A 21,590-nucleotide genomic window follows, 5' to 3' on the forward strand; every position below is an offset into this window, starting at 1 on the left:
GATATAAAACAGCAGGGAAATACATAAAACCCACCGCAAAAGTCCAGGTGGAAAGAAGGGTAAAGGCACTTCCCCCGCCTTTTGCAGGACCAATAAATTGTGTGTTGTTTTTTGTTCGCTGGTTTTTGCTGTTTGTTGCTTTGTTTCGTTTTGTTGCCGCCTTTTTGCCAACAGGCGGCGCCACAAGAATTATGGCTGGACACAAGAAAAGGCGTGGAAAGCCCAATGAATTATTAATCAGCCAGGAGAAAGCAAGGGGGCACAAGGAAATTGAGGAGCGGAAAAGGGGACAACAAAATGTAAAAGGTGCTGCAGCAATAAAAAATGGCACCCATACTTCTTTTAAAAGGAATGAATAATCTGGGCAAACATGTTGGCCTCTTTGAGCTGAGCATCCGTTAAAACTATTTACATATTTCTATGCTGAGCTAATTCTTAAAAATAATTACATATTTTTTGAAATCACATCCTTTATTTCATTTATCTCTAAAAGTATGCAACAACATATTGTATACTCAGAAGTACTGCCTGCTTTTGCACACCTCAAATTACCTATTAAAATGATTTTAAGTCCCTAGTGGTTTGTGTAGCATCTCTAATGCATTCCCTTTTTTAGCGCTTCCTTATTAAAACTTGTGGAACTGTTATCCTTAAAGTTAAATCTTTACAGCCCAAAAGCAGGACCATATTTTTGAACTATTTTCTCTTAACATGTCTTTTAAACCTACAAAGAACGATAAGTAATAAATGTTACTTTTCGTTGACATCAAATCATACGTGTCAAAGTGACTGAATGGATGAAATGTGGGTGATTTTGGGGCTATGAAATGCGGGAAAACGAGGGGAAATGTTAAGGCAGGTCAACGGCAGTCGTCGCAGGGAAAAGGGACAGCCCTATAAGGTGCCGGAAAGGGACGGGACGAAAGTGGGAATTCTTTAAATTCCTCGTTATCTCTTCCTCGAAGTTTGTGGCCCCAGCCCACTTTATGCCACATATGCCAGCATCATCAAGTGGATTGTCTGGGTCTCAGCTCTTTCCTCGACTTTTCCCCATTATTTCTCTGCGTTCTTGCCCATTTTTCTCCATTTTCTGCGCTCTTGCCGCTCGTATCACCGCTTAAGTGCACTCGAGTTGCCTGTAAACAAACACACTACTTGGCCCAAAGGGGCCAGCTTGGCTAAGAACATGATATGCCTTTGTCTAGCCCCAAATGCAATGCCTAAAGATGCACTTTCCTTTCGTAGTATGGGGTGTAGGGCAAAAGAAAGCCAGAGCCAGGATTTTTCTCCTTCAGATGGGTCTATGCTGCTGTACCGGAAAATTTGTTTATTAGTTTTAAGGCAGAATTGCATAAAATTGGTAAAGTTCGAAAGGTTTTCTAAGGCTTTTGGAATAATTAAAGAAGATAGTCAACCCTTTTGTATAATAATTTTATAAGCCATTCTTTTAATTGCTTTCATTTCTTGGACAAAAGGCAGCTGAAGCAGGATCGTAGGATCGCATGAACTTGACAAAAGCGAAAAGGGTTTTCCAAAGTATTCAAAACCACTTAGTGAGATACTTCTTCATTACGCAACCCCTTTCATTATAATAATATCCTAAAGACCATACTTTTAATTGGATCTCTTTCACTTCTTGGACAAAGAAAGCAGCAAAAACCACATTAAAGGGCTTTTACTGTGCTATTCCGCCGACATATATGCTCCAGCATCTTTTTCGCTGTCTTTCTCCTGGTTATTATGTTGCTCAAGTGAAAAATGACGCATTATGCGTTACTTTCAATGCGTGAAAGCCGCTGTGTGAGTGTGTTTGTGGGCCGTGTGTTCTATGTTCTGTGTGTGTGTAGTCAAATGTAACCCCTTGTGGCCACACACACACACCCAAACATGTTTTCCTAGGACCGAGATTTTTATGTGAAATTTTCCAACGTGTTTTTATTTTTGTACATTTTTCGTATGACTATCTCTGTTGCCCGAAAACCCCTTCTCTTTTCTCTTTTCCTTTTTCGTTTTTTTATTTACTGCTGCTGCGAGATTTTCGCGCGTATGAAGAATTTTTCTTGCCTGCTGCGCGAATTTTTGGATTTAGTTTTAGCTCTTATTTATATGTATATTTTTTCCGTTCATACCCTGCTGAGCGAGTCCCCATCTCCCTCGATATATTTCCTCCTGCTGTTTTTTCTTATTACTACCCAAGGGACACCAAGTTGCTCTGCACTTTTTCACTGTGTCGCAGAATTTTAAATGGAATTTCGCTTGATTAAAATTCATAATGTTTAGAGTGGTTTTCTATGCAACATTGTGTTAATTCAGTTTTATGGAGTTTAAGCAGTTCCGGTTACTTGTAGTATTGGTTGGATATATAAGCTTTTAGATTATTAAAGTGTTGACGCATAATGCAAGCCCTTAAAAATCTAATAACCATGATTGGTATTCATTTAACGGAGTATCCGTTTGCTCTCATGCATTTTCCACTTTTTTCACCAATAAAAAAACGGGTAACCAAAAAAAAGAAGCTATGGTGTCATCAACACATTGCACTTCCGTTTCCGCTCCGCTAGCGTTGGCCACAATTAATGGCCAAGCGAACAATAAGTTCGCCTTTTTCCTCCTTTGGCCTCTACAACAACAACAAGGGCAACTACAGGGACCGCAGCAACAACAACTTAATTTATGAGTAAGTACAGTGGCTGCTCGCTAATTAATTATTATTTATCACGGCCTTAATCAGAAGTTATAATTTTCAGCGTCATTTTACAAGCCTCTTTATGAATACATTTCAAATACTCATAAAAGTATTCCAACTTTGATAAACAAACATTACAAAATAATAAATGCTAAATCTTATGATCGCAATAGTGTAGCTATTTTGATTTCACTTTGAAATTAATAAGAGTTTTCGTACTTCTCGAGTTTTTGCATGTTTATAAGATTAGTGAAGTATTTCCGAACAGAATTTGTAAAAATCATTTAAATCTTCAAGCAATTAACCACTAGGTTTTGAAATCCTTGGGAAATGCGCCAGAAAGTATGCAGCGATGTGTTTTGAGTCCGAAGATCAGGTGGATACACATTCTATTGCATACTTATTGGGCTCCTCTAGGAGGGACTTGAAAACCGCATTTATTCATGTGGAACAGCCTGTGAACTTGTCAGACTACATTTGGTTCCAGGTTCTTTGGCGATCTCTTGGGCAATTAGCGAGCGACCACTGTCCACGTTTCGGCAGTAAAGTAGCCAGCGGATGCTGCTGGTGCAGCTGCATCTGCACCTGCAGTCACCTGCAGCAGGTGCAGCCTTGAACACAAACACGAGTCGGGCAAACAGGCACACACGCGCCACAAACAAACACGCGGGCTGGCGGGCTGGCGGGCTGTCGGGTAGGCCCGTCGATGCCGACAAGCAAGTGGCCGAAAAAAGCGTAAATAGTCCGTGGCGAGCGATACGGTACGGTGGCGTATACGTGCTACGTTGCGCATACGACGCGTGGCGCGTCCAAAAAGGAGTTGACGCTTCCAGCGCAGGCGAGACATTGAACGCACCGCAACCGAACGGCACCACAAGAAGCCCAAGTCCACGGGGCAGCAGAGGCAGCGCCAGCAGCAGCGGGGCCAAAGCATCAGCTGCAGAGCAGCCAGACAGCGTGGCTTAGTCCCCGGTCCCCCAGACACACTCCTGCATCCCGTAATTCCCTCGGAAACCGGGGCCCGAGCGCCGAGCCGAGGGCGCGTCGGCTTGACTCGGCTTAGTTCGAGTGAAGAAACGAGCAGAAATCGAAAAGTCGAGGGCTGTCGAAGAAGGCGACGAAGTGGGGCCCTAACCCGAACTCTGTAGGCCCTTTGGCAGGGGAAATAATATCATATCTCCATTACTTTTGCGGAAAAGTATGAAAATGGATAACCCTTACCCCTGAAACACTATGTTAATGCAAATAAGTTTTTTTTTACCACAAATCAATAAGCCCAAAAGCACCTACTAATAACACATATTACTACAGTACACATTGTATCACGTTCTATCCCATGGATACGCTAGATCCCTCAAAATTCCCAAGGACTCCCTCGAACACCCTTCATAAGCCAAGCGACCAATGGCGTTCATCGATATGTTTTGGCGCCAAAAAAGTCGCGTATAAGCTCGGAAAGCTTTTCGAAGCAGGAAAGCTTTTGCCGAGCTTGGCAACTGCTCGGGAACGAGCGGAATGGAACCAAGCCCGAAGCCCAGAGAAAACGTCTCTCTCGGCCCCAATCGACGGCGACGGATGACTGGGCAAGGGTCTCCAGAGAACTCCCCACCTTTTGAAGATCACATATTATATATCATCATGTATCATATGGTATTGAAAAGGTCAGCTTGGGTTCGTTGCTAATTCGTTCAGAACGCTTTTCTTTGCTCTGGAAGATCTGCATCTGATTACTGCCCGTCTCCGAAGAGTTGAGAAACCTGTCGCCTTATTGCCTTGCATGAGGGGTGATACGTGGTATTTACTGTTCGCTTTCCCCAGCGAAGCTGCCCTACAAATGGGGTGCAATTATTACAGCACACGTGGAATAAACCTGAATCAAGCGTCGTATTATTCAATGGAGGAACGAAAGAAAGCATTGATCTATTGAGGGGCTTTCATAAATTTCACACTTTATAATTTCCCTCAAATCTATCAACTGCACAGATGTGTGTTCTGACCCTGCTTTCGTTGCTGCTGTCAGCAATGTCTACGAAATAGTCTCAAAGGCTATTTTTAAGAATTCGGGGGATACATGGGTCGGTGTGCACATGCTTCGAAAGCACCAGCGACTACTTATACGTTCCAAAAAGTGGGTAGTTTGTCTATATGTAGCGGAAAAAGCACCTAATGGAGCAATTAGGTATAGTTTTCAGTCTGGGATTACTGTATCGAAGCAAAAATTGCGGACTTTGATCCAGTAATCCCGGACTCGTGAAAACCATCCCTGACTGCTCTGTTCGGGCTTTTCCAACGCCCTGGGGTTAGATAAAATCAAGGGCGGCGTCCTCAATAATTTGTGGAACACAATAATGTAATGTTTGACAAAAAAGAAAACAACTGTTGCGCTCGATAAACATGATAATGGCAGTATGCTAGCACACGGGCACACAACTGCTTTTTACCAGCCAACCCTGGCGACGGCACAGTGCCACCGATTGTGGCAAGCCCCAAAGCGGGCGCTGGAAGTTTGGCTGGTTATTGACACATTCGCTTCTGCTCGGAGTCCATTCTTTACTCTCCCCTCCATTTCGCTGGTTTTTGTATGCACAGCACGGTGTTTGGTGAAAGCCGAGCCCGAAAGCGGACAGAAAGTTCAGAGCTACGGTGGGCGAGCTATTCAAATAAGTAGACAAATAAGTACCAAATATGTGTTCAATCAATTGCGTCGGGTCAGTATCCAAGCCTTCGGTTAATTAATAGCTAATCAATGGTGCTGATAACCAAATTCCAGGCAGTACAGGCCAGTTGATAAGCACAGGCCCGTAGTTCCCCCCAAAATTCACGTGAATTTAAGCATCCAAGAGGAAGCCACCGATAGTGTTTCCCCGAAATCTGAGAAGCTCAAAGGGCAGTTTTAATTGGCCACTTTCCTTGGCCCACGCCACTGTGCACATGCTCAAGCGCTGCACTCTATGCAAATGGGCAGCGACTAAATTAACAAAGAGACCTCGCCCAATAGGTCACATTGTTCTGAGGCCCCAGCCCCCTTTTGGGACCGCAAGAAGAGCAACTGGTGGCATGAATGGAAATGCTGGCTATGCTCCGCCTCGTGGTCCCACACTTTTGGTCAAGGACAGTGTGTATGGACTGGGGTCGCACATTGAAATGCTGGACACACCCAGGGGCCAGCACACAAGGTACTAATGCGCAGAGTAGGGGAAAAGGTAAACAATATATTCCTATATCAGAATAGAGAGGTTCCGAAGGATAGGTTCCTGCCAATAAATCGCTGTAGAGCTGGTTCGGTTACCCTAGATACCATATCGTTCACCCCCACTAATCATATTATATCTATCATATCGGAGTAAATAAAGCCGATGTGTACTTTTCTTTGGCTAACATTAAGTGCACCAATAATCGCTGTAAGGCTGCATCGTTCGGCCAGGCCAGAGATCCCATTGCAATGGCAACGCGAACTTGATGCCCACTAGCGCTGAAAATGATATGGAAATTATAAATGCTTAATACGTACTTTGCACGACCTGCTGCTACTGTATGGTCAGTGAACAGATTGCGCCGTCCAGCTGATGATGGGTTTTTAATGCGTGTTTTAATGGTTCGTTGAGTGCCCGACGAGCACTGTCAACGGGTGCAGGTGCGAGGGCGACGGCCACTGAGCGGTACACACAACTAAGTAGTAATTCAAATTCCCATCAGCCTTTGTCCATTGCACAATTGCATGTCGCATGTCATCTGCCCGAAATACCAGTGCAGAAGCCATCTGTCTTTGGTGTGAGTTTCTGTCAGCCCTCGTCAAGTTTATTGATTCAATTTTAGCAGCTTGGGGGCTGGGCGTTGGGCTAATGCACACTTATGGGCCTCTGCCCGGGGCCTCAGCTGTGGGACTTGTAAACGGGCTGCCTACTAATGAAATGTTGCTGCATATCATTCAACTCTGTTACCAGTATAACAGTTTATGACGGCTTGCATTAACTGGTATACTGTTATACTACCATATCCTCTCTACAACGGTTAAAGATGGATCTTAGAACGTGGCTATCATCCGAATATTTATGTTGGGCCCTAAAAACAGCTATTTATAATCGTATTTAGCAAACATCATTCAACATCGTACTGGTATGACAGTTTATGAAGGCTTTTATTAACTGCTATACTGTTATACTGATATGCCAAAGATGGATCTCAGAACGTGGCTAATATCCGAGTATAACCGTTTTTGACGGCTTGTATTTACTGGTATACTCTTATACTACCATATCCCCTCTACAACGGTTAAGGATGGATCTTAGAACATGGCTATCATCCGAATATTTATGTTGGGCCCTAAAAACAGCTATTTATAATCGTATTTGGAAAACATCATTCAACATCGTACTGGTATGACAGTTTATGAAGGCTTTTATTAACTGCTATACTGTTATACTGATATGCTAAAGATGGATCTCAGAACGTGGCTAATATCCGATTATTTCCTTTGAGCCCTGAACACATCTGTTTTACATCTTTACAAGTGCCGTTGAACCCCGTTGACTATATTTAGAAGGTACTTGAATGATTTTCAAGGCATTGAAGATATTTATCCAACTGTTATACAACGGTCGCTGATCGTATCTCGCTCATTTTCTTGACAAACAGCAAGTTTCACTTCAACATTCGCGATGCCATACAGAAGAAAGACTGAAGAACCCGAATCAGAGACTAAACAACAGCCGAGGGATCTCACAAATCAGCCCGAGGCAAGGCCAGCAGCCAAAATGCTTGGCTGCCCTTTTATTTTCTAACACGTTGAAAGCGAAACTGGAAATTGATGGCAGGTCTCGAAGGCAGTTCGCCCAATCGGAACTGAAATCGAAATGGAAACTGACTAAAGTAAACCCAGACTGGGAAAATAGGTTGATTGCCACGACTCAGCGGTATTCCCAAGAAGTTTCAATTCAATTGATTTGCCTCTGTCGCCGGGCGCATGTTCTTTTCCACACAGTCAGAAAGCCATAAATTAGAACGAGAAATAACGTGGAAGCCGGTCCGAAGTAAAAAACAAAAGCGAGGGCGACGACGACGATCTTTATTCTTCAGTTTCTGTCCAGCATTCCGTGCTGCCCCACGCTCTGGCGGTGATAGCTTCGCAGCCCGCTGATTTTAATGATTAGTCCGCAGATTTTGTTTTCTATTTACCGCCTGAGGCCGGAGACAGATTCTGGGTCAGTGGAATAAGCAGAAGCAAAGCGAGCTAGAGCGAAAACTAGACACCTAGGAAAGCACAACCGAAATACAGCCGAGACTTGCAAATTGGTTATGGATTTTATGGACGCGTTAAATGGGACATTTCTAGTTCTGGAGAAATTGGTTGTTACAATATGCCGAGGAGAACTATTTTTTAACGTTCAACGTGCTACGCTATATGATGTTTTCATATACCGATGCTCACTTACTAGCTCTCGTAGATCTGTACTATCTGACACCTCCCCTTTACATACTTTATTATCATGTTTTTCTGTATGACATCATGTTTTAAGAAGAAAGAAAGTTAGCTTCGGCAAGCCGAAGTTTCTATACCCTTGCAGTTATAAGATATAATCAACTTAGTAAATAATTTTTTCGTATTATTTTCCCATTAATTTCCCGATTGTTCCTATGCTATAGCTATATGATATAGTCTTCCGATTTTGATAAAATTTAATTCGAAATTCAGAACTTATTAAAAAATGTTATTTCCAAGCTAAGAAGGTTATATGTCAAAAATCACCGAATATATCATTTTTTTCTTATTTTTCCCCCGATAGTTCCTATGGGAGCTATAAGATATAGTTGTCCGATCCGGCTGGTTCCGACTTATATACTATCTGCAATAGAGAGACGACTTTTGGGAAAGTTTCAGCGCGATAGCTTTAAAACTGAGAGACTAGTTTGCGTAGAAACGGACGGACAAACGGACGGACAAACGGACATGGCTAGATCGACTCGTACTTTATGGGGTCGGAAACGTCTCCTGCACTGCGTTGCAAACTTCTGACTGAAAGCAATATACCCTCTGCAAGGGTATAAAAAGAGTTCCGCAGATTAAAAGGTACTAAGATGGAAAATACCTTTATAAGCAAGTAAGATCATCGTCTTTGTGCTGTTTTCCGAGCGCATAACCCCCGCTACCGGAGTCTCTTTATCGAGTGGCGACATTCCTCGCATTGGTCCGCAGAGTCCCCGCGAGCAGTTAGCCGGTGCTGATTGCCCCGGAGGCTAAGCAAGGGGTCCAACACACTGGTCGGGGGGCGGCAGTGGGAGCGACGACCGACAACAGAGGAAACTCAAATAGCGGAATGCTGATAATTGCCCACGTTGCCGAGGAGCAAAAATAAAAATATACATGCTCGGGCCAAGAAACAACATAAATAAATGCCAAATTAGAGCAATGAAAAGAGGCGACGCGGGAAAAATAACAAGGCGAGTGCGAGTGCGAATGCGAAATCGAGCTGAGCTGGGGCTGAGTTGGGCAGAGCGATAACCCCGATAGTGCTGACTTTTGCCGGCATAAAGCCACAGATTGCCCCTCGAAGTAGGGTTTAGACAGGCAAGTGCGAATGGAATAGATCACTAAGATCGTAAGATAGAACGGCACTTTTATATGTTATTATTATCGTAGATGAGGTCTTAGTGTTGGCACTACGGGATCGTTCAAGACCCTTGACACCAAGTCAAATGTGGAGATTATATCCTATTTCTGCTAGTCATGATCCTCCCACAGCACAACACTGGGTGGATCCCGGACATGACCGTCCTGCAAGACTGCAAGACTTCGAGCGGAAGAGCGCGAACCACTTACCTCTTTGACCTTCTGACGTCGCTCCTCCAGCGTGGTGTCCAGCGTGTCCGCCGCCTGGTCATTGCCCCCGCCTCCCATGGGCAGTTGTTGCTGGCTGTGCTGGGCGGGACTCTGCGAATGGGACGCTGATGAGGCCGCCTGGCTGGCGACTGCGGCGGCCCTGTCTCCCTGGACCGGCGCGGCCAGGACGGGAATGGCGGCGTGCTGCCCCTCCTCCTGGTCCTCCTGCTGATCGACCGGAGCCGGAGCTTGGGCCTGTTGGGGCAGGGCCTGGAATTGGCCGGACTCCCCGCCGCCGGCAGCCGGCGGCTCGTCCAGCATGTCACCCAGTTCCGCCCGGATCTTTTGCTCCAGGCGCTGGCGGTCGCCGATGAAGTGCGGATCCTCGCTGCGGTGCGGGGCGTGGCCGGCGAGGGGCGGGGCCGGGATGAAGATCTCCGGCCCGGCCTTCTGGAAGTGCTTGTAGACGCGCCGGACGCGGTCGCTGCCGAAGTTGTCCGGCAGCAGGAAGATCCCGCCGAAGCAGAGGAAGCACAGCGTTACCAGGACGAGTCCAATCAGACACTTCTCGCGCGAGTGGAAGTTCGACTTGCGTCCAATTGGACTGATGCGATACATGGTGGATTGTTGGGTTTCCCGTGTCTTCAAATGTTAGTGTTTTATTGATTTGGTTTATTGTTTCGCGGTACTCTTATCGGGCATTTAAGGGTAACAGTTGGCTCTTCTTCCGGGGAACTTTAACCTAGTCTTTGCTGTTTTTCAATGGGAAAAACTACGTTACTTGTGCTACTCTTTCCCGCACCTCGATCGTTGTTTCTCGGGGTTCACAAGTGTATTTCTGTTTTTTACTCACTGTTTGTCCAACATTTTTAATTTAAACAATTTACAGGATACACTCAGCTGTTTTAGTCTTTTGTGCCGGCTCTCTCTTTCGCGCTCTCTCGTCGACGACCCTCTCCCCTCTGCTAATGGCAGTGCATTGTTATTGTTATTACTGGCTATTTTTGGCTGTTTTTCACACACTCACATACACACATACGCCCAAAAAAGGAACACGAAACCGAAATGCAGCAACAAAAACATGGAGAATGCCAACAAAAACAAAGGTAATTCGAATCGAGGCGATGTCGCTGCGTGGCAAAGAAGAAGAGCGCCAAGACACACACACACACTTGTACAACGTGGCAAAACACGGACACGGGTTTATGCGTGGCATTGCGAAAATCGTGATTTTGCGTTGCAAATTCTGATTTGGCATTTCAAATTGCTACTTTAATTTGCAAAAATTCGCACAACCAGTTTTGGTTTTTGTTTATCAATTTGCTAACGGGATTTATTGTAGTCTCTGCATTTTTAACTTTTATTATTTTTATTTTAGCTAACACTGTTCCATTTTCTTGTGCGCAAGTATTCATATTTATTTTAGTGTAATCGCCAAAAATTCTCAGAAGCCTTGACGAATTACTTTTCAGATGATTCAGATTTGATAGCAATGGCTATTGTTTTCGAATAAAGCTGTACTTTATGTTCGGTGAATCACCATGAGATTCTTAGAAGTCAAAAAGTACTATTTGTTCATGGGGACATCTTTTAAAGCTGTATACCACGTAAGTTTTTATCGCTTGATTCGAGCTTTTATCCTAAGCTAAACTAGGGTAATGACCTAGAATTCAAGTTACGATTTTCAGGTCAACTTGCATTCGCATTTTTCCACTGGCACATTTTGGCACTCAAATTCGCACTTCTTGCAGTGTATCGCGTTTTTATCACTTTCGAGATCTAGAATAAATCACGACTTCGTGGCCATGCATAAACTGCAGGCCAGAAAGAGACGGCGCGAGAGAGAGTGACAGCGGAGGGGGCGGATGGGAGCACGCAATATTTTGCAACAAAAAACGGGCTGACAACAATAACATTTATTACGGAATACCGTTAGTTGGCCAAACAACCGTAAGGAAAAGCACAGTCACAAACAACAAAAAACAAAACGGTGGGGAAGTGAGAAGCACAGCTGATGGGGAAGAAAGGGAGAAAGGAGGCGAGGCAGGGAGAGAAATCAGAAAGGGATGAATCTGAATCTTTTGAATTTGGCTTTGAATTTCCTCCTGCCTCCTCTCCTTTCACCCCCAGACAGCCGTCCCGCTCGCACATCGGCCGCTTCCTCCTGGCGCTTTTGTTGTTGCCCCCGCAAGAGGAGCTGGTGCGAGCGAGAGGGGCGGTCCGCCGAGGGGGTCGCCGTCGCGTTTCACCTGCCACTTTTTCTGGGTTTCGCACTAATCGAACGGCGATCTGCAGCTGAGCTGTCGAACCATCGAGGCGTCCTCAGAATCGCGTTCAGTTCGGTTGGTCCACGGTTTTTGGGTTTTTGAGTTTCCGACTAAATAAACAGGCATCCACGCTAGAGGTGGAGAAACGTCGATGCCCACGCCGATGACTTCGAAGCATCGACACTCGGCCGGTGTTATCGATGTTTCTTAAGATATGGCAGCACCATATCTAAAAATAGTTTTACAATAAAATGTATGATTTCTAAAAAATCAAAATAAATTATTTGAAGGTATAAGTAAAAAAAAATAAATTATTTGAAAGTATAAATAAAAAAAATAGTTAGTTCTCTGCAAAGTAGCCAAAGGTCGTTTTAGGGGTGTTCAAGGGTTAATGTTGTATACAGAGGAATAGCCTTGCTGACTGCCTATCGATAACCGCCGTCCAACTGCATTGTGTTTTGTTTCATTTCACAATTTCCGAGACTTCGCAGAGAAAAGCCTGCAAAAGGATGCCCAAGGAGAAGTCCAAGTCCCGCCATCGCAGCCGCAGCCGCGACAGGCGGGATCACCGTAGTCCGGATGCGAAGAGCAGCAGGAACAGGGACCGGGAGCGGGATCGCGATCGTGAGCGGGAAAAGAATCGGGATCGCAGGGACCACAAGCGGGACCGCAAGGAAAAGGACAGAGACAGGGACAGGGAGACCAAGAGCAGGGAGCACAAGAGCCGGAAGCGCCGGTCCTCCTCCAGCTCCTCCTCGTCCAGCTCCTCGGCCAGCTCTGCGCCCGGTGGCCCCCGTTCGCCGCTGGCCAAGAGCTCGATGAAGCTGCTGCAAACCCTGGAGGCGCGTCGTCTCGTCGAGCAGAAGGACCGCCAGCGGAAGAAGGACGAGCTGAAGGCCCAGGAAACGCCCGAGGAGAAGCGCGCCCGCCGGCTGCGCGAGAAGCAGGCCAAGGAGCAGCGGCGTCGCGAGCGAATGGGCTGGGACAACGAGTACCAGACGTACTCCAACGAGGACAACCCCTTCGGCGACTCCAACCTCACCTCCACATTCCACTGGGGCAAGAAGCTCGAGGTGGAGGGCCTGTCCAACCTGTCCACCAAAACCGTGGAGGTGCTCTCCCTGCAGAAGCAGCTGGAAAACCGCCGCGAGCTAGAGAAGGTCAAGAAGCGGCGGCAGGAGCGGGAGCTGGAGCGGCAGGTGCGCGAGGACGATCTCATGATGCAGCAGCGCGCCAAGGAGGCGGTGCAGTTCCGCGAGTGGCAGCGCCAGGAGGACCAGTTTCACCTGGAGCAGGCTCGCCTGCGCAGCGAGATCCGCATCCGCGATGGCCGGGCCAAGCCCATCGATCTGCTGGCTCAATATGTGGCCGCCGGCAATGCGCCGCTCGAGGAGTCGCTGGAGATGCAGATGCACGAGCCCTATGTCCTGCTCAACGGCCTGCCCATGGAGGAACTGGAGGATCTGCTGGTCGACATCAAGGTCTACGAAGAGCTGGAGCAGGGCAAGCACATCGACTTCTGGAACGACATGATCACCATTGTGCAGGACGAGCTGCAGCGGCAACAGAAGCTGCAGGCTGAGAACACATCGCTCAACCAGCGCCGCGATGGCATCCACCAGGCGGTGGTGAAGGATGTGGCGGACATCTTTAGGGGCAAGAACGCCCAGCAGCTGGAGGAGATGCGGCAGCGCATCGAGGCCAAGATCAGTGGGCGGGCGGACGGCGTGGACATCAGCTACTGGGAGAGTCTGCTGTCACAGCTGAAGGCGCACATGGCCAGAGCTCGACTGCGGGATCGCCACCAGGCCTTGTTGCGCGAGAAGCTGCTGCTGCTCAAGCGCGAGAACGACGACGAGGCCACGCAGGAGGAGTCGGCACCGCAAGTCAAGGAGGAGGAGATGGAATCGCAGGACACAGAGGATCCGGAGGACGGCGAGGGCTCACCAAAGGACGAGGAGGACCCGCTCAAAGAGCTGCGCGATGCAGTGCGCCTGTACCAGGCGGGCAACTACAGTCCGCGCTACATACGCGAAGAGGACTTCACCGGCCGAAGAGTGCAAAACGAGGACGACGACGAGCCGGAGGGCGAGGGAGCCCTCTACGAGGAGGAGGACGACGAGCGGCGCACCCAGAGGCAGCGCCTGCTGATCCTCCACCCCGAGCGCGTGGACACCAATCACCTGACGCCGCAGGAGCTGCGGATGCGCAACGAGGCCAGGCAGGGCATGCAGGGCGACGAGGCCGAGTTCAGTGTGGAGACCACCCTGGACGCAGTGCCTCAGCTGGCCACCGACAAGTACCGGCCGCGCAAGCCGCGCTACTTCAACCGCGTGCACACCGGCTTCGAGTGGAACAAGTACAACCAGACACACTACGACATGGACAACCCGCCGCCCAAGATCGTGCAGGGCTACAAGTTCAACATATTCTACCCGGACCTGATGGACAAGTCGCAGACGCCGCAGTACTTCCTCACTCCCTGCGCGGACAACGGCGACTTTGCCGTGCTGCGCTTCCACACGGGCCCGCCCTACGAGGACATAGCCTTCAAGATCGTCAACCGGGAGTGGGAGTTCAGCTACAAGCGGGGGTTCCGCTGCCAGTTCCACAACAACATCTTCCAGCTGTGGTTCCACTTCAAGCGCTACCGCTACAGGCGGTGAGCTTCACTATTGGTATCGCTATTTGGTATCCCCTTCTTTTGTAGCCCTATGTTGTGTCCAGAATAAAATGTAAGAACAGAAACCGGTGACCTCAGTAAGAGTTGGGTATCCCTTATTTTCGCTTTATTAGGTCTTAAAGATACTCCTTTGGCTTGTTAAGTTCCTAAAGCAATATCAATGTAAATGAAGCACGGACCTTCAGTTATCCTCAATGAAGTGGGGACCATAATCGAAAAGCCTCATATCACAGGTCATAGTAGGGATCTGTGGATGTTCTAGCACTGTCTTTGGCGCAACCTTAAATGTAACTTATAAACTGGGGTTAACTGGAGATCCTGGTGGAGGGGACATCACATAATGCTGCAGTCCTTGATGGGCTGCTCCAGGACCTTCTCCACGGGCTCTCCCCGTTGCGCCTTTTCAACCTGGGCCAGGACACTGGCATGCTGCGGGAATGCCAGGCAGGAGAGCTTCGAGTGCACCAGCTGGCCGTCGATGGCCACCTCGAAGGCGCCGCGGCGTCCCTGGCGGCAGGACACCTCCAGGCCGGGGGACGAGGCCAGCAGGAACTCGCGCAGCAGGCGGCACTGCCCGCTGAAGTTGCAGATGCCGCTTGGGGGTGGCAAAACACTATTATTAACCTCTCTTTGGCGGGGAGAGCGACGTGCCTCACCAGTATTCCACCTCAACTTTCACCATTGCATAAAGTAAGCAAAACAGAAATAGAAGACAGCTGTCGCCCAGTTATCGATATTGTTAGCGGCGGAGTGTTATCGTTACACTTGAAAAAACACATTATAAGTAAGTAACCAAGCCTCGGACCAAAAAAATATTTCAAGGCGGGACTTCCTATACAATAAACCCGGCTTTCCCCACAATTACAAAGGTAATCCACATACACAGACCTACTTAGTTCAATTTATTATTCTGGGAAACTCTGGGAGTTTTTAATTGTTCTAGTTTTCGAATGAGAGCCTTCGCAATATTTGGGTTTCCTAGATGCGTTTCTGGCATTAGGCGAAAATAACGTAATTGGGAATGGTCCTGGCCCTAGCCCTTGCTGGCCCTGGCTCTAAGCAGCGTTTTGCAGGCGGCCATGTGGGTTTTCAGTGGGAGTTCATCTGGAATCGAGGGGTTATAAGCACAGACAACGAAAATAATAACCCAAGCCACTCACATATCTTGTGATCGCCCTGCACGGGCAGCAGTAGGTTCAGCTGCTCTGGCTTGGTGCAGACGAAGACATACGGACTCTCGGACTCCCCGTTGGGGAACACCTCCCTGTACTCCTCCTGCGGCAGGCAACTGTCCACGTGGACGCAGCCCAGCAGGCTGCTGGTGGGATAATGGCTGGGGAACGTGATGTCCGGATCTGGAAATAACATTACGGGGTTAACTCGAGGTTTCAATGTGCTACGTTCCAGGCCTACCTCCGTAGAGCACCTTGTAGAAGCCCTCCATTTGGGCAATGTCGTCGGCGTGCGGTTCCTTGGAGGTGGAAGCTATCCACAACCTGCCGCGGTGCTCACTGTACCACACGCGTCCCTCGTGCCTGTTGGATAGCCATTTTAAGTCATAGGAAATCTAGCATCAGCTCGTTAAGGAGACCCACTTCTTAATGCCCGCCACGAGCAGGGAAGCCCATGGCTGGTGCATCGACAGGCACTGGCGCATGTCCTGCATTTCCAGCAGCTCCTTGTCCTGCACTCGATTGTAGATCCTCTCCAGACCATCGCTGGCCGCTGCGGGAGCTGGCCACGCCTTGGACTCCTTGCTGGGCTTGTAGACTGGCGGCTTGGCCATGTCCAAGTTGGGCGCCAGCGACATGGCGGAGTGCCCGGTGATCGAGTTGGCACTCCAGTTGGATGCGCCCCCCGAGGATTTGGACACGGCCGCCAGTTCGCTGATCACCTGCTGCTCGTACTCCTTGGAAATGGTCGGCTCCTCCGGCAGCTCCCGGCCGGCGAAGTCCACGCGAATCTTGCGCTTCAGACGGCTGCCGTGCTTCATGTCGTGCATCTCGCTCTTCAGCTTCTCGAACTTCTCGCGCTCCACGTCGCTCAGCCAGACCGAGTTCTCCTGCAAAAGCATAGTTCATTGAGTTTCTCTATCTGAACTGCATATTCTTGGAATATGCACCTGGAAGTAGTCCAACTCGTCGTCGATGACCGTGGTCCTCTTCTCGCTATTCTTGTCGTACTCCAGCAAGCGATCCCTCTGGGCCAGGGCCTTGTCCAGCGCCTCCTTGGCGTTCTTCTTGCCCTGCTTGGAGGCCGAGGCTTTGGAGCCGCCCTTCTCCCTGCCCGCCTTGGCAAGCTGCTGCTCCTCTTCGGGCGTGTGGACGGGATCGCCGCAGCACAGGCAGGGCCCACTGCCCTCCTGCTCGCAGACGATCCTCCCGCAGCCGAGGCAGTTGTTGATCAGCTTGTGCTGGGCAGCCTGGCAGTCGCAGTGCCTGCGGCCCTTCAGCAGTATGGTGTCGCCCTGAACCCGGCCGTCGCTGGCATAGAGATTCACATACTTTCCCGCCTTGCCCTTGGCCCCCTGGCTGGGATTCTGCTGCGGCTGCTGGCCCTTGGGCGACGATGTGGCCGGCAGCTGTTTGGTGGGCGTGCGACTCTTGCCGTTGTTCCTCGGCTGCTTGCCGCTCAGCAGCATGCGGCGGCAGTTCAGCAGGAACAGGCGGTGCTCCTCGTTGTCCTCGCTCAGCAAGTTGCCAAAGTAGCTGTCGAACTCGTAGTCATCCTTGATGCTCAGTATGGCCCTGCAAGAGGTTCGCCCCGTGAGAAGGGAGACACCCGGAGACATCCAGTACCTACGCCATCATTTGGTCCGTGACCACGCAGTCCAGGCACTTGGACAACGAGTCCCGCACGAACTTCTCCATTTCGCAGTCAGTAAGTTGGTTTAATTGTGGCAATTGTGAAATTGGAAGGGAACAACTTTAAAATTTCAACGCAGGCTGTTATCGGCCGCAATCGATATCGATAGGCAACAGCTGTGAGCGTATGTTTATAAAAACGGTATATTTTCATGTAGACTGGGGAATACCCTTTTTTAAGGTTAGGAATTAGTTTACATTTTTAATTGCAAAATCTTGTTTTTACTGTATATTTATTATTTAAAAGGAGACTAAATAAACGTTTTATTCATGATTATGATCCCTTTGTGACTATGGTTATGAATATCCAAGCAAAAGGCATACTTACCTTTGTATTTTAAAAGAAATTAAATAAAATTATAATACTTTATAGCATCAATATGCAAATTGAAAAATACAACAAAAAAAAAATGGAACCGATGTGCCGCAATACCCCTATACCACCTGTTGGCGGCCAAGCGAACCTGATAGTCCATGTATCCGTCAGATGTGCTTTTCTCCGAAAGAGTATGGCGCAACAAACGCGGCGATTGGCGGCAGGCCGGTCGCAAATAAATAAAGCCCGATTCCCGACCGACTCCAACAGTGCCCAGCATGTCGCCATACCGCCCGGAGTTCTCCCCGTCGGAGCAGTCGACCATCGACGCGGAATTCTCTAGATTGGCCAGTAAGTGCGGAACCATGGTGAAATACCCGTGAGCAGATAACGAAGCTAACCACCGCCCGTTCCACGCAGGGAACAAGAGTGTTTACCTGGACCATGCGGGCACCACCCTCTACGCCGAGAACCAGGTGAAGGCCGCCGCGGAGCAGCTGCAGCGCACTGTCATCTGCAATCCGCACACCTGCCGCACCGCCGGCGACTTCGTGGACCAGGTGCGATTCAAGTGAGTTCAAGCGTGACCGGAAGACATGGCACCACCATACCACCGTGTTCAAGTATCCCCCTGTCATTGGGTTGCCCTTGCGGGGGGCTTATGGAGTGTACATATATGGAAATCAAAGAACATGGGGATCAAAAAAGTGGGCCCTATCCTAGTACCTTTGCCTGTTGAAGCTCTCCCAAAGGAGTTCCATAAAAATACATTCTATATAGAAGCTTCAAACATTCCCAGAAATGATTCCTCGTCTATACGAGTTAATTCCAGAAAAACATTCTATAAAAATTAATTTTTTATTGGCCTTAAAATTGCCTTATCTCGCATAAGTTATTAAGTATATGAGTATTATACCCAACAAAGTAGAGCTTATGTTCGGGAACTTCTCTTATTAAATATCCATTAAAAAGGCTAAAAAAATACACCAAACAAATTATTTATTGAAACTGCCTTCACTCTCCATAATTTCCTGTTCCTTTAAATTCTACTCAAAGTAATTAACAATCTGGTGTTTCTGCTCTATTTAGAAAGCTAATTAATTTTTGGTCGCAAATGCAATGTTTCCTACAGTGAGTAATGGTAATAAAAACTAATGGCAAAGTTTGCTATGACTAATGGTAAAAACTGTTGAAGAAATCTGTGATTTACAAGGGATATATATTCAAATTCTGACCTATAAACTAGCTCAAAATATAGGGATTCATTTTTTATGCATAGTAAAAAAGCTACCACAAATTATAGGGATTATTTTTAAGGACCATTTATTTAGTGTATATAAAGAGCATGGGTTCCTAAAGATACATCCAAACTAATCGTTTCGGCAACACATTTTAGGGTGCTGGAATTCTTCAACACCACCGCCGAGGACTACCATGTGATCTTCACGGCGAATGCCACCGCCGCCCTGTCCCTGGTGGCGGAAAACTTTGACTTCGGGGCTTCGGGAGACTTCCACTTCTGCCAGGAGAACCACACCTCGGTGCTGGGGATGCGCGAGAGGGTCCAGGCAAAGGGTATTTACATGCTGAAGGAGGACGAAATCTCTGGCGGCTTGGCCAAGCGGAACGGCAAAATGGCTCAGGAGGGCTGCAGGAAAACGGGAAACTCCCTGGTGACCTTCTCCGCCCAGTGCAATTTTAGTGGCTACAAAATCCCCCTAGATGCGATAGGGAAAATCCAAAACAATGGACTGTCCCAGGCGGGCAAACAAACCTGGGGTTCTGTGGCCGAGAGCAAGGAGAGTACCCACAACGACTACTATATCTGCCTAGATGCAGCCTCTCTGGTGGCCACCAGTCCCTTGGATCTGCAGAAGCACCGTCCCGACTATGTGTGCCTCAGTTTCTACAAGGTCTTCGGCTATCCAACGGGCGTGGGAGCCCTGCTGGTGAGTCGACGAGGAGCCGAGGCCTTCGGAAAGCGTCGCTTCTTCGGCGGCGGCACCGTCAACTACGCATATCCCCATTCCACCGACTACCAGCTTAGGGAGTCCTTTCACCAGCGCTACGAGGATGGCACCCTGCCCTTCCTCGCCATTGTCGGACTGCTCGAGGGCTTTCGCACCCTAGAGAGACTGGTGCCCAAAACAGCGGAGCACGGCACCATGGAGAGGATTTCCAGGTGGGTGGAATCAAGATCTAGGTTTTATGCTCAATTAAAATCCATTCCCATTTGCAGGCACGTCTTCGGCCTGGCCCAGTACCTGGAGGACCAGCTGAAGCAACTCAAGCATCCCAACGGCGAGCCCCTCATCCGGCTGTACAACAAGGCGGGCTACCAGGAAAAATCCCGCCAGGGCGGCATTGTGGCCTTCAATGTGCTCACGGAGTCGGGATCCTATGTGGGATTCGGTGAGATGGCCTGCGTGGCCGCGCTGCACGGCATCCTCCTGCGCACCGGCTGCTTCTGCAACATCGGAGCCTGTCAGTACTACCTTGGTCTGGATGAAGACGCCATGGATGCGATCTACAAGCGAGCGGGTCGCATTTGCGGTGACTACTTTGACCTCATCGACGGCCGGCCGACGGGAGCGGTGCGGGTGTCCTTCGGCTACATGACAACCATCCAGGACGTGGAGGAGCTGCTGAAGATGCTGCGCTCCAGCTACTTGGCCACCAGGCCGCAGCAGCGCATCCGGTTTATCGAGGAGCAGGCGGAGCAGCTGCCGCCGCTGCTGAAGGAGCGAGTCCAGCTGCTGAGACCGAAACTCCTCCAAATGGCCATATACCCGGTGAAGTCCTGCGCCGCCTTCAAGATCGAGTCGCCGGGCTCGTGGCCACTGACGGATCAGGGTCTAAAGTATGACCGGGAATGGATGATTGTGGACATGAACGGCATGGCGTTGACCCAGAAACGCTGCACCGAACTGTGCCTGATAAGGCCAGTGATCAAGGCGGACCAGTTGGAGCTGCAGTTCGGAGCCGACTCCGCTGTCTCAGTGCCCCTTTCCCTGGAGGACCAGGCATCCGACTCAGCGAAGTGCGTCAGCAAGGTGTGCCGACAGCCCGTGGAGGGACTGGATTGCGGCGACGAGGTTGCCCGGTGGCTAAGTCAAAGCCTGGGGCTGGAGGGCCTGCGGTTGCTCCGGCAATCTGGCCAGAGGAACTCCTCCAAGGATCAGCAGAAGCTGAGTCTGGTCAACCAGGCCCAGTTCTTGCTGCTGAACAAATCTTCGGTGCGTTCTCTGCAGTTCGAGGAATCCCTCGAAGAGACGGTGGATCGCTTTCGGGCCAATATCATCATCGACACGGGCTGCGCCTTCGAGGAGCTGGCCTACAAGGCCCTGACCATTGGGGGCCTCCGGTTCCAGGTGGAGGGTCCCTGCCAGCGCTGTGATATGATTTGCATTAATCAAAGGACCGGCGAACGGTCGCCGGAAACCCTGACCACCATATCCCGCCTGCAGCAAGGTCGCATGCGCTTTGGCATCTATATCACTAGGATCCCCAACGACCAACCAGATTCGGAGGTCAAGGAGCAGCAGATGACCTGCGGCGATACTGTTCTGGTGGAGTAGTTTTTTCCCTACATACAGCCTCCTATAATTACTTAATTTTTATTTGGTTAGTTTAAAAAGTATTTAGTTTCTTTTCACAATTACATATATTCAAATATGCAGTTGATTTCTTTATATATTTAGTCCTCATAATATTTGCTTACTCTACCCTCCCACTTGATAATATTCCATGCCTTTGCATTTGGTTTATTTCTGAAAATTCTTACACACGCATTCACGCATAGTTTAAGCTCGAAGTAACCGGATACCTCTTGCCAGTGTCTTAAGCCTTTGAAAGGCCTCAATAGCAGAATAAACATAATCAAATCAATTTGTATATACTTCACTTCTTGGGGAGGGAAACCGTGCTTGAAGTGCGAGGTGGCCCAACGCCACTTTG

The 21,590-nt window shown here is 48.8% G+C and overlaps 5 protein-coding genes across 9 annotated transcripts in view; 2 read left to right on the forward strand and 3 right to left on the reverse strand.

The window, feature by feature from the left end:
• The window catches only part of LOC108027558 (mannosyl-oligosaccharide alpha-1,2-mannosidase IA), a 53,200-nt gene extending 41,269 nt beyond the window's left edge, over window positions 1-11,931 (reverse strand). Inside the window, exons 1-2 of one of the 5 annotated variants that reach the window (XM_050887706.1) lie at window positions 11,757-11,931; window positions 9,504-10,255 (exon numbers count right to left, since the gene is read on the reverse strand). In XM_050887706.1, coding sequence (XP_050743663.1) covers window positions 9,504-10,121 — 618 coding nt within the window. In that variant the 5' untranslated portion in view covers window positions 10,122-10,255; window positions 11,757-11,931. Of the gene's footprint in view, window positions 1-9,503; window positions 10,469-10,530; window positions 11,141-11,752 lie in introns of those variants that run through there. The other 4 variants (XM_017099035.3, XM_044093610.2, XM_050887690.1 and 1 more) reach the window with 4 other exon arrangements.
• Window positions 11,932-12,206: 275 nt separating this feature from the next.
• LOC108027579 (cactin) lies at window positions 12,207-14,518 on the forward strand. Its single transcript, XM_017099093.3, has one exon. The coding sequence runs from the start codon at window positions 12,280-12,282 to the stop codon at window positions 14,434-14,436; it is 2,157 nt and encodes a 718-aa protein (XP_016954582.1). The 5' UTR covers window positions 12,207-12,279; the 3' UTR covers window positions 14,437-14,518.
• Window positions 14,519-14,527: 9 nt separating this feature from the next.
• Window positions 14,528-15,284, reverse strand: LOC108027581 (migration and invasion enhancer 1). The gene is made up of 2 exons (XM_017099095.3): window positions 15,110-15,284; window positions 14,528-15,048 (listed from the first exon to the last, which is right to left on the reverse strand). The coding sequence occupies exons 1-2, from the start codon at window positions 15,133-15,135 to the stop codon at window positions 14,787-14,789; spliced, it is 288 nt and encodes a 95-aa protein (XP_016954584.1). The 5' UTR covers window positions 15,136-15,284; the 3' UTR covers window positions 14,528-14,786.
• Window positions 15,285-15,332: 48 nt separating this feature from the next.
• LOC108027580 (activating signal cointegrator 1) lies at window positions 15,333-17,433 on the reverse strand. The gene is made up of 6 exons (XM_017099094.3): window positions 17,256-17,433; window positions 16,576-17,200; window positions 16,049-16,515; window positions 15,867-15,988; window positions 15,614-15,808; window positions 15,333-15,557 (listed from the first exon to the last, which is right to left on the reverse strand). The coding sequence occupies exons 1-6, from the start codon at window positions 17,321-17,323 to the stop codon at window positions 15,487-15,489; spliced, it is 1,548 nt and encodes a 515-aa protein (XP_016954583.1). The 5' UTR covers window positions 17,324-17,433; the 3' UTR covers window positions 15,333-15,486.
• A 384-nt stretch (window positions 17,434-17,817) lies between these two features.
• LOC108027606 (molybdenum cofactor sulfurase) lies at window positions 17,818-21,521 on the forward strand. The gene is made up of 4 exons (XM_017099126.3): window positions 17,818-17,984; window positions 18,054-18,204; window positions 19,030-19,815; window positions 19,873-21,521. Exons 1-4 carry the CDS (start codon window positions 17,912-17,914, stop codon window positions 21,209-21,211), a joined length of 2,349 nt encoding a protein of 782 aa, XP_016954615.1. The 5' UTR covers window positions 17,818-17,911; the 3' UTR covers window positions 21,212-21,521.
• Window positions 21,522-21,590: the final 69 nt, after the last annotated feature.

The sequence above is a fragment of the Drosophila biarmipes genome, chromosome X, assembly GCF_025231255.1.
Source record: "Drosophila biarmipes strain raj3 chromosome X, RU_DBia_V1.1, whole genome shotgun sequence".
Classification (NCBI taxonomy): Eukaryota; Metazoa; Arthropoda; class Insecta; order Diptera; family Drosophilidae; genus Drosophila; species Drosophila biarmipes.

What these genes read in the sequence shown, in the direction of transcription:
- LOC108027579 (XM_017099093.3), top strand. Translation starts at nt 12,280, where the DNA reads ATGCCCAAGGAGAAGTCCAAGTCCCGCCATCGCAGCCGCAGCCGCGAC.
- LOC108027581 (XM_017099095.3), bottom strand. Translation starts at nt 15,135, where the DNA reads ATGGTGAAAGTTGAGGTGGAATACTG. An exon ending in AAAGTTGAGGTGGAATACTG is followed by an intron (nt 15,049 to 15,109) that starts GTGAGGCACGTC and finishes GCCACCCCCAAG; the next exon opens with CGGCATCTGCAACTTCAGCG.
- LOC108027580 (XM_017099094.3), bottom strand. Translation starts at nt 17,323, where the DNA reads ATGGAGAAGTTCGTGCGGGACTCGTTGTCCAAGTGCCTGGACTGCGTG. An exon ending in GTCACGGACCAAATGATGGC is followed by an intron (nt 17,201 to 17,255) that starts GTAGGTACTGGA and finishes AACCTCTTGCAG; the next exon opens with GGCCATACTGAGCATCAAGG. An exon ending in GCAGGGCGATCACAAGATAT is followed by an intron (nt 15,558 to 15,613) that starts GTGAGTGGCTTG and finishes CCTCGATTCCAG; the next exon opens with ATGAACTCCCACTGAAAACC.
- LOC108027606 (XM_017099126.3), top strand. Translation starts at nt 17,912, where the DNA reads ATGTCGCCATACCGCCCGGAGTTCTCCCCGTCGGAGCAGTCGACCATC. An exon ending in GGAATTCTCTAGATTGGCCA is followed by an intron (nt 17,985 to 18,053) that starts GTAAGTGCGGAA and finishes CGTTCCACGCAG; the next exon opens with GGAACAAGAGTGTTTACCTG. An exon ending in GTGGACCAGGTGCGATTCAA is followed by an intron (nt 18,205 to 19,029) that starts GTGAGTTCAAGC and finishes AACACATTTTAG; the next exon opens with GGTGCTGGAATTCTTCAACA.